Here is a 14,928-nt window from a genome sequence, read left to right as displayed (position 1 = left end):
CTGGCATTGTAGAACTAGCAATGTTGGTCTGTTTTTTTGCAGCCATGCTTAGTCAATCAAATAGACCAGCATTTCTCAAAATGCTTCAGGTCAGCTCCTGGGAGGGTTCTAGAGAAAGGGAGACCTCCGGCCACCCCCCCCCAGTTTCGCCCCCCCCCCCCAAGATTCCCTCTCCAAGTCGACAAGAGCAGAACAGGGCAGTCCTGGGCTGGACTAACTGGAGGGCTTTCATTCATATGTCAGGGACAACTAGATGATGCATAACAAGACCAACCCTGAGTCAAAACTGCCATTCTCCATTCAAGGGAGAACGCAGGGCCATTTCATAGGCTCCCAACAGAAAAAATGGAAAGGGTGGGAATTTTCAGCTTGGAAATGGCCCTTGCTCTCTTGCCCATGCCCTGGTTCCAAATGGAACTGGACCTGCCCCATGACTGTCTGCCTGCCTGCCTGCCTGCCATCTATGCTGCCCAGTAGTTGGGGCTCTCTGGGCAGCTTACGACAGAGATTAACACTATTTGTTAAAGTTTACCCAAACTTTAAATGAGATGGGTGACCCTGGTCTACAAATTTTGGAAAAATAAAATGTGCTAATTCTTACATATTTTGATTAGATGAATGAGAAAGGTGCTGGTTGGCTGAAGTTTTCAAGATATTTCACAGTAACGATTTATACACAGGAGAGTATATTTGCATACGAGGGAGGGAGGTGCCTGATGATCATGATGCCTCGTAACTTCTCAACGAAGTATGGTAGAACAATGCAAATGGTACCACATGGAAGTGTATAAATGTATCTTCGCTTTGAGACTAAAGATTATTACCTAACTGTAATTTATTGTCGCTGTCTGGTCCAAAATTAATGGATGAATTTCAGTTATTGCGGCCTGATGATGTGGACGAGGTGCTTGAACGAGTACGTCCCACCACTTGCCTATTGGACCCTTGCCCGTCTTGGTTAATTAACAACGCCAAGCACGGGATTGGGACCTGGATCTTGGAAGTGGTTAACGCTTCTCTGAGGGAGGGTTGGGTACCTGCCCCTTTAAAGGAGGCGGTAGTCAGACCAGTCCTGAAGAAAGCGTCACTGGATCCAAAGATGGCCACTAATTATAGACCAGTGACCAACATCCCATTTCTGAGCAAGGTGTTGGAGTGGGTGGTGGCGGGACAACTCCAAGCTCTCTTGGATGAAACTGATTATCTGGACCCATTTCAGTCTGGCTTCAGACCCGGGTACAGTACTGAATCTGCCTTGGTCGCCCTGTACGATGACCTGTGCAGGGAGAAGGATGGGGGAGTGCATCCCTGTTGGTTCTCCTGGACCTCTCAGCAGCTTTCGATACCATCGACCATGGTATCCTTCTGGACAGGCTAGCGGGATTGGGGGTCAGAGGCACTGCTTTGCAGTGGTTCCGCTCCTATCTCAATGGCCGATTCCAGGTGGTGGTGCTGGGGGACTATGGCTCTGTTGCATGGCAGCTATGCCATGGAGTACCTCAGGGATCCATTTTGTCCCCTTTGCTGTTTAACATCTACATAAAACTGCTGGGAGAGGTCATCAGGAGGTGTGGGCTGCGGAATCAGTACGCTGATGATATCCAGCTCTACCTCTCGTTCTCCACCAATCCAGGTGAGGCAGTGGCTGTGCTGAACCAGTGCCTGGCCAAGGTAATGGGCTGAATGAGGGCCAATAAACTGAAGCTCAATCCAGACAAGACGGAGGTCCTGTTGGTTGGTGGATCGGGCTTCGGGGAAGGTGAATTGAACCTAGTCCTGAATGGGGTTGCACTCCCTCTTAGGGACAAGGTCCGCAGCTTGGGAGTGCTCCTCGACCCAGAGCTTTCACTGGAAGCTCAGGTGACAGTGGTGGCGAGGAGCGCTTTCTTTCAGCTTCGGCTGAACCATCAGCTGTGCCCCTACCTGGGGAACGACTGCCTGGCAATAGTGACACACGCATTGGTGACTTCCCGACTTGACTTCTGTAATGCGCTGTACATGGGGCTACCCTTGAAGATGGTCCGGATACTTCAATTGGTTCAAAATAGAGCTGCCAGGCTGCTGACGGGGACTGGGCGTTATGTTCACATGACTCCAGTCCTCCGTCAGCTTCACTGGCTTCCCATTGAAGTCCAGGCCCAATTCAAGGTGTTGGTTATGACCTATAAAGCCCTTAACGGCTTGGGTCCTGGTTACCTGAAGGAGCGCCTACGTCCATATATGCCCATCCGCCCCTTGAGATCAGCGGGAGAGGCCCTTCTCCGGGAACCCTCTGTGAAGCAAATTAGGAGGGCAGGTACTCGGAGGAGGGGTTTCTCTGCGGTGCCGCCCAATCTATGGAATGTTATTTGTTTTTCAGCGCCAGGCGAAGACCTTTTTATTCAAACGTTATTTTAATTGTTAATATTATTTATTTATTTTATTCTTTGGCTAGGGTGACTTAATTTATACTGTTAAATTATATTGTTTTATATTATGTTATTTATTTATGATTGTGAGCCGCCCCGAGGCTTCGGCGAATGGGGCAGCATAGAAGTTTCCTAAACAAACAAACAAACAAACAAACAAATAAAATTGTTCTTTTCTTGCAAGGTACATCTGTCTTGGTCAGCTCTACGCATCATACAGTTACATCTTGTGGCTTGTGAAAGTGTCATTGCCTAACATTTCCAAGGCACAGTTGTGTGATATTTTCCCTCAGAAGCCAAGATGCCTCAAAACAACACAGATAACTTCTGCTACATTTGTGGTGAGGTTACATTTGCATCTCCAAAGTGCAGCATGCCGGCAGTGGTGAAAAAGGCACCCCGCCTATATTCTGGGTGCAAAATAGGGGATCAGGACAAGAGTTGGGCCCCTCATTGTTGTTGCATTACCTGTGCGACTTACCTGCGTCATTGGCTAAACAAGAAGGAAAAGCCCACGCCTTTCGCAGTCCCAGTGGTGTGGAGGGAACCCACCCATCATAGTAGCGACTGCTATTCTTGCATGGTTCCCCCAATTGCAAAAGGGATCTCAAGAAAGAATTTTGCTTAGGTCCCATAAAGCACTTGGTGCAAACATGTCACTGAAAATTCACTTTTTACACTCGCATTTGACTATTTCCCTTTGAACTGTGGGGCAGTGAGTGATGAGCATGGGGAGATATTCCACCAGGATATCACAGGCATGGAGAAAAGATACCAAGGGAAATGGAGTCCGTCCATGCTTGCTGATTACTGCTGGAATCTCTCCAGGATTCCAGTGAACTTTCTACTGCAGTTCATAAGAGAAAAGCCAAAAAGTGCAATTTAGATACCGAATAAAGATGAAACCTTGTCATTTAAGCTGATGTTAGAGCTTGTCAGTTTTTCATGCAAGAGGCATGAAAATGTTACATGAAAAACCAATAAATGAATGGAAAGTTATGTTATTGGTATCAATAAAAAGATAAATTTATAATGACTGGTGTGGCACCATTCTTGTTGCTATATCACATTTTGCAGAAAAGTTCTGGAGCATAATCGCATACCCTCCTCGTAATTTTGAATTATTTCGTTGCAATTTTGACCTGAAGCTGTATCTTAGAAACTGGAGCCAATTAATACTCAGGACTTAATGTTCCTTTATTAGTGACCCAGTTCTGGTAAAAATTTAGCTACTTGCATTTCTGAGGCTTCCTCCGTGATCTCTCACAATCTCACCTTGTTTGGCCCTTTGGATGCATTTCAAATCTTGCATTTCAAATCTTGCTTGCATTTCCCTGCTTTGTCTGACTCCAGCATCCCAGCAGGCCCTATCCAAAGAGCTAAGGAGAGGCCAGATGTGGCCCCGAGCCTGGTTTTATGGAGCCCCCTCCTAAGGTCAAAAGCAATCGCTTCCCCGGTGTCCTGTTGCGGGAAGAGGAGACTAACAGAAAACAGGGTGGCAGAACAAAAGAGAAAAGGCGATGGCAGGCAGAGAAAGGCGGTCACCTCCCCACTTCTGGCCGTTTCTGCTCACTGTCGAGTGGGCCCTGCCAGATCACCCTGCATTTGAGGCAATGAAGCCTCCGAAAGCAGAAGGCTGCCCAGCCCTGCTCCAGAAGATCCCACCGCTGTGAACGAATTGTGCTCCCTGCCCCTTGTTTTGCTCTGCCTGACCTGCCCTGAACTCTGAATCCTACCAGAGTTCCTTGCCAGGAATGTTCCCAGCCCCACTGGCGTTGCCACCCACATCTCGGTTTACCTCCCAGCTAAAAAGAGAGAGAAAGTCAAGAATGGAGGTGCTGAAAACAGAACTGACTCAGCTTTGGGATGCAAGTTCTATATTTTATTCCTTGGACTCAGTACAGCGGTGGCACCTGCAAATGTTCTCGCATGAAAGCAAAGCCTATTTCACTGTCGTCATCTTCAGTTGTCTTACGTCTCCTAAACAGAAGTGTGTTCATGAAACATGCATAAAGGTAAATAACTCATCAGCATTCCCTTTCAAGTTGCATTTTCAAGGCAGGCTGCCTGAACAAAGGGAAACATGGATCAAAGCCCCTGAAAATGGACCCCACCCCTTGGGCTTGCCCTGTGACGGATGCACAGTGGGCAACATCCGCTTCGCCAAATAGAGAGAATCAGTAAGCAATGGGTATAACTGGAACTCATCCATATGTCCTCCATCCAAAACTCTGCTGCCAAAAGCATGGTCATCTTCTGCTGCACAGACCACAAGACAGACCTCCTCAAATCACCAGCAGGAATTATAGTGGAACCAGTTGGTCTGACCGTGCTGTGCCTGTCTTGTGGGCGTTTGCCAGACGCCTGTTGGTTTGGTGACCCTCACAGTATCAGAGGGACCCTGCTGGAGGAGATCAAAGCTCCATCTAGCCAAATATTCTGTGCACTCAGGGGCCAAGCAGCTGCCGCTAGAATCCCACAAGCAAGATGTGAATAAAGCAGCACTCTCCCGCCCATAATCCTGATCTGCCTAGGCATCCTGCCTCTGACACTGGAGGCAGCAGAGAACCATCAGGACCAGAAGCCCATCCATCGCCTTCTCCTACATGAATGTGTCCAATGCCTTTTTAAAGCCATCCAAATCGGTGGCCATCACTACATCTTGTGGAAGGAGGACTTCCTGTCCTGAACATCTCACCAATCAGCTTTGTCTCCTGCTAGTTCAGAAATGCACTGGATGGGAACCCAAGACAGATCCTTGCGAGAAGTGGTGCTCAAGCTCTGGTACTCAACATGCCCAAAGAAAGCCAGCAGCCCCCTTCTCTGCTCACTTTTGGATGTGCAAAGATGGTTTATTTCAGGGAGATTCTGCAGATGGTTGTCTGAATCATTTACACGGAGGTGCTGCAAGAGTGTGGGTCACCCCTGCTAGGGCTCCTTTCCTTTCCAGGATGATCCCCTCATCTGCTCAACAGTCCACCTGCAGCCTCACCTTAGTGGGCAGTACGGGGAGGTTCCCCGCCCTGCAACACACACGCCGAGTATTTTCCCCTAAACAGTCTTTCATTTCTACAAACCTTCTGCAGGGGTGGTGCCATTTTGGATTCACACTCAATACATTGGGCTCATTATTGATGTATTAGATGGCACTTTAAAATAAATTAGTGATCTTGGCTTTGTACGTACTTTGTAAGTAGAAACACTGGCTTCCCACCAACTAACTCAAACACCCAAACTTGACCTTCTGCGTTGTGCCCCATCTTTTTCGTCCCTATTGATAATCAGACTGGTATAGTGGTTAGAGTGCTGGACTGGGACTCAGGCGTTATGGATTCTAACTGTGATGCTCACCAGATGACTTTGGGTCAGCTCAACCTACCTCACAGGGTTGATGTGAAGATAAGACAGAGATTGGGACAATCATCATGGGCTCACGGAGGAAAAACAGGATCTGAATGTAACAAACAATAAAATAGCCCTGCCCCACAGCATTTTCTCCCCCTGCTATATGAGCCTCAAGCACCCAACTCTCTCGTTATCTTAGCGGACTTGCCTGATTCCTTCTTGCCTCCCCTTCTGCCTGCAACGGGCTCCCAAAACCTACACACAACGCAGCCTCTCACTCTTCTTCCCTTAAAAGGGCCCGGCCCTGCCTAATCTCAGCAGCTAAGCAGGGTCAGGCCTGGATAGTTTTTTATTAATACGAATATGTCACTCCCCCTGAAAGCAGATTCAGCTGCTAAATGCCAGAATGGCTTATAGCCAAAATGGGGCAACTAAGAATCAGCATGCTTGGGGGAAGACCAGGGTTTGCCAAAGCAGGGAAAAATGCTTTGGGGGGGAAATTAAGGGGGTAACCCCCTCCCGGCAGAACCACCAATGAGGGCCAGTGAAGCCCAGTGGCCACAGAACTCTGCATGTATTTCGCGGGGGGGGGGGCACAAAAAGAGCACGGCCAGCTGGAGCCCTGAGCAGGAGCCATTCCCAGTGCAACACCGCTTGGCAATCCCACCTGTATAACTACCAGGTATGGTAGTTATGGATCTCATAACAAGTTTCACTCACTTCTGGGGCATGGGGAAGAAAGACTGACCAGATGCAAAGGAAGCCGAGTTACTCATGCCCATTTTGTAACCCTGTTATTTATCTGGCCACTAGTTTCATCTCCACTGGCTAGATAGATAAGCAAAAAGAAGAAACAGCCAAATGTTTTGTTGCAATCACAATGGGCATGTTTATGCATGCTTGGTTTTTAATAAGAATTTGTTGTATTATTTTCCACCCAATTTACACAGTTTTTATTTCACTCCTCTTGCTTCACACTATGTTTTAATGACTGTTATTAGGTTCCAGTATGCAGAAGTGCCTTTGGACTAAATTGGCTGGGCAACTTAAAGGCAAACATAGAAACAGAGCGAGTCAGAAGGGGTCTCCCGGGCCATCTAGTCTGACCTCCAGCTCCAGCCTGCTCCGTTCACGACATGCCCACCATGTGCACGTCCAGCCTGTCCTTGAACACCGTCACCGATGGGACCTCGACCACCTCCCGTGGAAGCCCATTTCGTACCCTCGGGGTCCTAATGTATCTGAAGGACCACAAGGAAGGACCAGCAACCCAAGCTGGCAACGCCAGTGCTGGAGGGTTCCCTGTAGACCAGGACATCCGACGGGGCACAGGTTGCCCGGCTTTGGACTAAAAAGGGACTTCCTGTTTGGAAGAGGAGAGGCAATTTTAGTAGGCGCAGTGTGATAGGTGGGGAAAGTAAGGATGCCCCATGCACCACACACACACATGTGTGCGCACGCGCGCACGCACACACGGAGAGAGAGAGAGAGAGAGAGAGAGAGAGAGAGAGAGAGAGAGAGAGGACTTCCACAATAGCTACAAAAAGTACAGGAGGCGAGTCCCGCCTTCTACCGCTGGTGGGATGAGACACCCACAAGAAACTGATTGTTCGCTGTCCTGCCCGGGACCCATCTTCTCGGAAACTGGGGCATTAAAAGTTGCTGACAGCCCTAAAGGAAGTGCCACTTTCGCCCTGAGGTAGGAATGACAGTTTTACCTACAACGTCACGGTCCACCCGACTCAGGGGCCCAATCCAGCTCTCTGGGGGTCTCCACTGCTCACAGCCTTTTCCCTGCCCCACCAGCTTCCTCCCCTCCACTGGCTGAATGGAAGGGCAGTAATTGCTTTAAGCAGTAATTTACCGGCATGTGTGGCCTCACCCCTTTTCCCTTTGCCTCCCCCCCAACAGGGGAAGGCAGAGCCGGAAAGCTTCTTTGAATGGGAACCTGGCCTTGGGCCGAGGGAGGTTCCGGACTCCCACGGTGGGTGCCGTGCTGGCAACACCCCGCGCCTAGGAGTGGGCCGCTTCCGGGAACAAGCAACGGGCAACCAGGGACTTCCCTTCCCATGAACATCCGTGACCAGCGAAGCCCCGCCCACCCAACTAGCCGCCCACCTGCATCTCCTCTGACTTGCCTCCGCTTTCCGTGGTCTCTTGGGCGACACAATTGAAAGGCGGGTGCACCCAGGGAACTGTGGGGCATGCACAGGCTGCAGGTCACATTTAAGGGGAGGCCCCCCGGCCCCCCCACATCAGCCAGGGAAGGAGTGACTGCATGGAGTTGTTTTGCCTTTTCCTGCCTTACTAGAGAACTGAAACCAGGCCGGCCCATCGCCCATGGCAGAGAAGGAGCGGCTCCACCGGGGCTCACTTCCCTGATCGCTCCCCTTGCCCCTTTCGTTCTGCCCTGTGCCGGCCAGATCAGCCAGCAAGCAGGGGCAGTCTTGGCTTTCAGTATCTGTGCAGCTCATGGCAGTCTGAGGGGCTTTCTTATTTGCCATGCTTTATTTGTTCTCTTGCTCTTATTCTCAAGCTAAGATCTTCTGAATCACATTACCGGATCCTTCAAACTGCACCGGACTTTCTGCATGCAGGGAACGTGCTCTAGCACCAAGCGGCAGTCCTGCCTCAGGGTGGGGGGTGCTTTTTCCCCCAGAGCAGGGAAGTGTCTGACGTCATGTGCTAAGATCTGCTGTGGGCAGCCACTTCCGTCTCACTAGCAGCCTTCCCTAAGGCCCAGCAAGCAGCCCCACACATGGGGTTGCACTGCTCATACTCTGCCCCCCACACAGCAGGAGGCTGTGTGTGTGGGGGGGGTCTCGTGTGGCTGGGTGCATGGGGCAAGGGCCAGGCCCCAGGACCAGCTGCTTTTCATGCACGGCATCAACAAGGCAAGACAGCGGCCCACTTAGTTCACTGCAGTCTGCTCTGCAGTCTGCACTGAGCACACAGACACTGGATTGAACTCCAGCCTTTTTAAGCACAAAGGCAGTGATGCACAGTGGCTAGAGTAGCCTTCCTCCAACCTGATGCTTTGCTGATGCTTTAGAAGGCATGGCTACAGCATATCCCATGGGGGGCAGCTCAGGCCTGCATTAATATCCCTTGCCTGGGGCTATTTTGGAACCCAGGCACAATGAAACTCACAACCAAGAAGGAGCAGCTTATGCTAACGTAACTTAAGCAAGTGCTTGGTTAGCATACCAGAGATCCGGGTTCAACTCTCCCCCCCCCCCAGCCTAAAGCTCCCCTGGAGGACGTGGGCCAGTCCCATCATCTCCTAGACCACCCTTCCACCCCACCCCGAGTTGTTTGCGAGAAGACTCAAGATTTTGGAAGCAGCCGCATGGTGCTAAGCCCACTCTCTACAAGAAGATTTCTGTGTGCATATTATTGGAACTTTATGCATACAGGTAAAAATAGCACCCTGCACAAAGACTGTCAAGTCTATCTGATACTGTGTGTAGGCGGAGCGGCTGTGGGGGGAGGAGGCTGCACTGAAGCACACGCTTTTTCAGAAAAAGCTTGACAGAAGTTCTTCAAGCTGCTTTGATCTGAGACAAACTGGGATTCGTGGGAAGGCCTCATTTGGCCTGATTAGCAGCCCCACTTCTGAATACACATTGCCCAGAGACTGCACTGGTTATTCAAAGGGGTAGTTTGTATAAAAAGAGGCCACTGGTCATACCATGAAGTGTACACAACACTTGCAGGCTGAAATAAGGTATTTTCCATTAAGGGGTAATAAGCGAGAAGCGATAGGCTGTGTCTGTAACATCAAAACATGCTGTGCTAATGAAATCAAAATATCACAAGCAAAGTGGATTCATACAGTCAGAAGATCCCCATTCAGACATCAAGGGGATTGTATAGATTGGAGGTGAGAAAACGCCATTTAGAGAGCCAATCCAGGGGTCCCAGTCCAAGCTGTGGCGTTCCCAAACCTGGCCCCTGGGCTGAACAGGCCTTCTCACTCCTGCAAGAGGTCACCCTGCATTTCAGCCTCAGCCCACCTTCCATCGTATCACACCCAGATGAGAAATTCAACCTGCTTTAGAGGGCAATGGCAAAGATTACTGAGAAATGATCTGAAGTGCACTGCATTAAGGCAGCGTTCATGGACCGTACAGCGTCATTAATAATAAATCCTGCAGAGCTGCCTATTTTGCACGATTTTGCATTCTCTCCATTTGCCAGGCAAAGAGCTGCAAGCTCGATCCCCTAGCCACGGGCAAACCTGCGGGCCTGTCCTCTTACGAGACTCCAACTGGCAGCTCCCACAAGTTTCCAAGTCTGCCTCTTCAGCCTGAAGCAGCAGCAATTTTGAAAGAGCAGCAACCCCTGCTGAGAATCTGAGCACTGCATCCAGTGCTGTAGAGGGAAAAAGCGAAAACTCCAGCGGCCTCGCCAATCACCTAAAAATCCACCAAGAAGCCTCTCTTATGAGGGCAGGCACAGGAAGGGCAGAAACAACGCACACTAAGGATAACCCAGTGTGTGTCCAGTGATACGGCTCGTCATATATCAACTAAATTAATGGTAAAGTTCCTGTCCATTCCCTTCTGGCAGCCGTCTGCCACTGTGTGTTGAACATATCTTTTATAGGCATCAAGAGAGTTGCTGCGGTGAAAAGTACACGACGGCCAAGGGTGACACCAGCCCGGTGGCCACGGGGGAGCAGAAGCTGCCTGCAGGTGAGTCCAGGTGGGCAGGGAAGAGACGGAAGGAGCATTCTCCTCTTCTGCACCTGGCATGGACACCAAGCAAGCTACCAGAGAAGAGGATATCGAACAGCAGGCCACCCATCCCTTGTTGCCGTATTCAAGCACAAAAACAAAAATTCTGACGGGCTAGTAAGTTTGCCAGAGGAGGGTATTTATAAGGATGTGATAGCTATACTATCACCCAGAAAAAAAATATAAATCACACAGCTTGACGAGAGGCATGCTAATTGAAGGAAAATCTCTCCAAACTCAACTAGATTTACTCTTGGGCAAATCTGCACCTTGTGGACTGGCAGCCTTGTGAGTCTTTCTCTGCAGCTCCTCTAACAAAGCGATATTTAGAGGGAAACCAGCCCCAGTCACACCCCTACAACACGATATGCAGTGGGAAAACACTTGCTACTCGTGGCCACAGCAACTGCAGTCGTTCAGGGGGCCTGCCAGAAGGACTTCTCCCTCCCCGTTCCCAGGGAATCATTCGGCAGCACAGCATGCAGCTCTGGCATTTGGCAAAGTGTGCGCAAATGATCAGAAACGCAGACTTACGACAAGGCTGAACAGAAACCTAAAGAGTGAGCGAGCCTCATCCATGTGGACGGGGGACAGGAATTGCTTCAAGTCCTCCAGGATCCTCATGCGAAAGGAAGTGGCGGCGGCGGGCATTAATTTAGGAGTGCTTGGATGAGGAATTTAGAGCACAGCTGCTGCCTTTGCTTCTGCTGGGCTGGCAAGCCAGCACCAAGGCACACACATCCCTCCGTTGCTTCTGGACGAATTCTCCCTTGCGAAACGGCAGAAGATGGAGATGGAGTTGCAAAGAAGAACCAGCGCGTGGCATTTCTACCTGGCTCTCCTGCAGGATGTTTCTCGCTGCCGCTGGGAAGGAAGATATTCCTGCCACCAGGTCCCTGACATGATGCCCTAATTGCACAGCGATAAATCCAGAGCCTCTGATGGCTCTTGACTTTGGCGTGGGGCCAGCAGAGAGGCTGATCGGCCGTAAGTTCAGGTCTGATTAAAGCATGCAAGGCTCTGAGTGCGGCGGCAGCAGCAAGTGGAGCGGGGCACGCGCAGCTTCAGATCGGGGTTTGGCGGGGGGGGGGGCTTCTATTTGGGCAACGAAGGCAGCTGCCCGGAGACTGTGCCTTCTGCTGCCTCTCAGGAACGCCTCTTTAGTCAAGGGCAGTTCCTACAATGCTCGCAGCTTCCAGGTAGAGAGTAGAACTCCTTAACTCCAAGTGGGATGCAGTAATTGGCAAAAAGTATAAATATTGGTACTGTTGCCTTTTTTCTCTTGTTTCAGCCTTTACAGCTTCTTAAAAATCCCCTTTGTTCTCAGGGTTTAAATTAGGAAAGCTTTCACTTTTGGGGGGTCCCAGACCCTTTGGCCTAGGATACTTTTGGGGGACAATCACAGCATGGATACAGCAAAGGAAAACAAGGCGCAGCAAAGGTGAACCATCACGCAAGGGAAGCTGAGCCACGATGGAAGGCAAGAGACTGTCACTGGCTAATCCCAAATGGGAGCCAGCGCCATGGCTCAGTATGACTGGACAGCCGCTGAAGGCCCCCAAGCCAGGAAGGGCCTGCTGAGAAGAACCCCCCAGGATTGCTCTTCCCCTTTGTCTTTGCAAGCTGGCGGGGGTCAGACTAGATGGCCGGGAGACCCCTTCTGACTTGCTCTGTTTCTCTTGCCACTCACTCTGGCCCAGGCAATGGTGGTCATGAAGACAAAGAACCGATGATGCCCAGCCACCTGGCTCCTGGGCTCTCTGCCTGCCAAGCAAGGACATGGCCGCTGTAATGAGAAAGGGCAGCAAACAGAGTCACTTGCCAGAGCGGGGACTTTGAAAAACATGGAGTCAGCACTGTCTCTAGGGGCCAATTCCACACTAACCTGGCAACATTCAACAATCTTTGCCTCAATGTCTTATCCAGCAACTGGGACGAGGAATTCACCAACGGATGCTTCTAAGCCCTTTCGTTCTGGCAGTTGTCCTGCGCCTTCAACATAGCATGGCAGGCAGAAATCCAACAGGGGTAGCTCTCCCCACCATATATAGAGGAACACCCAAGAGCCAACTGGACAAGTGCCAGCACAGTGTAGTGGTGGGTGTTGGATTCAGGCCAGTGAGACCCCAGTTTGAATCCCCGCTCAGGCATGATGCCTTCCCTGGGTGAACCTGGACAACCAGCGGTGAGGACAAAAACTGGTGTAAACAGCAAGAACCCCCTGAGCTCCTGGGAGAACGACGGGGAGGCGGAGATGTAGGGAAATACACTGCAGTGGCAGGGTCAGATGAACCCCAATGTGCAGCAAGGAAGGGAGCAAAGCAAATGTTCTCCTACTCCCCACATTGCATCTCCAGTTTTTCCCCTGGGTTCAGCTAGGTTTTAAAGCTCTGCTTGGCTGCAGCATTCCCCGACTTGGGAAACGTTTTGTACTGCACCTCCCATTAGCATCAAAAAGTGAAGCAACGGGAGTTGTGGCAAAACGACGGCATCTTCCACCTCCTCAGGTAGACTCAAACTCTGAGCCAGGGATGGGGTGAGCATCCAGCACTCAGGGATGCCACCACTTGGAGAACGGAGCCTTCCTCTCTCAGGTGGACCACTTAACTGCACCTCAAGCTGGGATAATTCTCTGCAGGTGGGCATGTGGCTGTCCCAGCCAGCAGAGACTTAAACGCTGGGAGAGGGCTTTTTCCTCTGTTACTTTCAAATTCAGGAATGCACTCTCTCTAGCATGGCAACTGGTCCCCAGGTTATGTTTTTAAGGTTATTTATGCATGTTTTACAGTGCTTTTATTGATTTGGGGATTTATTAGCTTAGATTTCTGTAGTTTGCAATGGCTAATCAAATCCAGCCCATCAGTGGGTGCTAATCAGAAAGGCAGCATAGAAAAGCAATGGATCAATCGATGCTGTTTATGATGCACGGAACATGCCGCTTTCCTTCCTCACACCAGAGCCTATGAAATTATGTCCCAACAAGCTGATGAAGAGAAAACCGCAAGATGGGCGTGTTACCTTTTTGTGCTGCCATACTGCCCTTGCTGTCTTCCGAGTCCTCGCTTCCCACACACCAGTACATTTTGAGCTTTCACCACGACCGTTCAACAAGTCAACTTTCCAAAACATGGACTATCCAAAATGGAGTCATCCAAACCATATGACATTATTCCGCTTGGAAGATCTTTGCTATTAATCACTGCCTGGAAGAGAGGAAGAGAAAGATCAATATTAATCTTGCCAGTGGTCCAGGAACTACAAACTGCACCCTTTCTCTGAAACAGACTGTCCCTTAGGAGCCTTTGTCCTTAGCATTACTTAAAGCAGTTCTCAGTAACTTTTTATGCAGAGATACTAAGAAATTGCAGTGACTGAGCTCTTTGGGGGAAGGAGTTTTACTTTACTTCCTTGGCCACTTTCAATTTGCATTTATGTTGTATGGGAATTTAATGTAAACTGCATTGCCTTTGGGAGTAATTAAAAATCCAAATACAGAAACAGAGATTATATAGGAAGAAGGAACTGGGAGATCAGACACCCACATCAACAGTAAACGGAAGTCTGGGTGCTTCTAGGTGGAGAGTTCTTAGTACAACCTACTAAAAGGCACTGTGCAGTAAGTCCATCTTTTCCTCAACCATTTTTTGTGGAAAGAAGAAAAGGACTGAAGAAACAAGAGAAGGCTACACAAGGAAGACTGTGGAGAACCTCAGGAAAATTTTAACCCACCCATTAACACGCAAGATTTTGGGCTGTTCACCTGCTTTCCTGGGAGGACACTCCCAGCCCCAGCCCAGCAAGTTTTAAAGCTCATACCTGGGCAAAGTTTGGTTCCAACTAAAAACATCCTCTCCTTTTAGGAAAATGTCAGCAGCCGCCTTGTGAACACTGCTTCTGCATTTGTCTTTGCAACTGAAGCAGAAATGGCAACAAGATGTTTCTCCTGAACTTCCTGCTTTCCATTTTTGTTATGCAAATCTCAGTGCACTTCATTCACCAGTGGCTGAAATTATGCACTGTTTTTGGCTCCTTCTGTGGCCCTGCCATGCACACTCCAAGTTCTGGTGCAGCAAGAGGCTTAAAATACCAAGTTTAAAAGTACACAAGGCCATTTCACTTGACTGTGATCTGAGAAGGATGCGTTCCCCATCAAAAAGTTGCCACCCATTACCCAGCTTTAGCATGTCCAATATCTGTATAACTGCTGTTGGATTCATTTATTTATGTCTAGAGGGCCCCACAGCCGAAGCTCGCTGGGTCGTTTTCAACAGCACATGTGCTGCAGCCCTTACAATGACTGGAATCGTGGAGCTCTTTGGTGCATGCCGGATCGAGCCAAACGTCCTTCTAGTCCAGCTTGCCCGCACACAGCGTCCAACCACCTGCCCATGGGAGCCTGCAAGCAGCGCTCTGAAGCAGGCAGCAGCCCCCTCCTG

The 14,928-nt window shown here is 49.9% G+C and overlaps 1 protein-coding gene across 2 annotated transcripts in view; it reads right to left on the bottom strand.

Annotated features, from left to right (window-relative positions):
- Positions 1-14,928, bottom strand: part of LRRK1 (leucine rich repeat kinase 1) — a 101,620-nt gene that overhangs the window by 79,422 nt on the left and 7,270 nt on the right. For both annotated transcript variants that reach the window (XM_044445016.1, XM_044445017.1), the window contains exon 2: positions 13,511-13,695. In XM_044445016.1, the coding sequence (XP_044300951.1) occupies positions 13,511-13,574 (64 nt within the window). In that variant the 5' untranslated portion in view covers positions 13,575-13,695. The remainder of the gene's footprint in view (positions 1-13,510; positions 13,696-14,928) is intronic.

This window comes from Varanus komodoensis, unplaced genomic scaffold (genome assembly GCF_004798865.1).
Source record: "Varanus komodoensis strain SLA01 unplaced genomic scaffold, ASM479886v1 scaffold46_3, whole genome shotgun sequence".
In the NCBI taxonomy this organism is placed as follows: domain Eukaryota; kingdom Metazoa; phylum Chordata; class Lepidosauria; order Squamata; family Varanidae; genus Varanus; species Varanus komodoensis.
The sequence above is the reverse complement of the archived record's forward strand: the minus strand, read 5'-3'. Positions and strand labels throughout refer to the sequence as shown.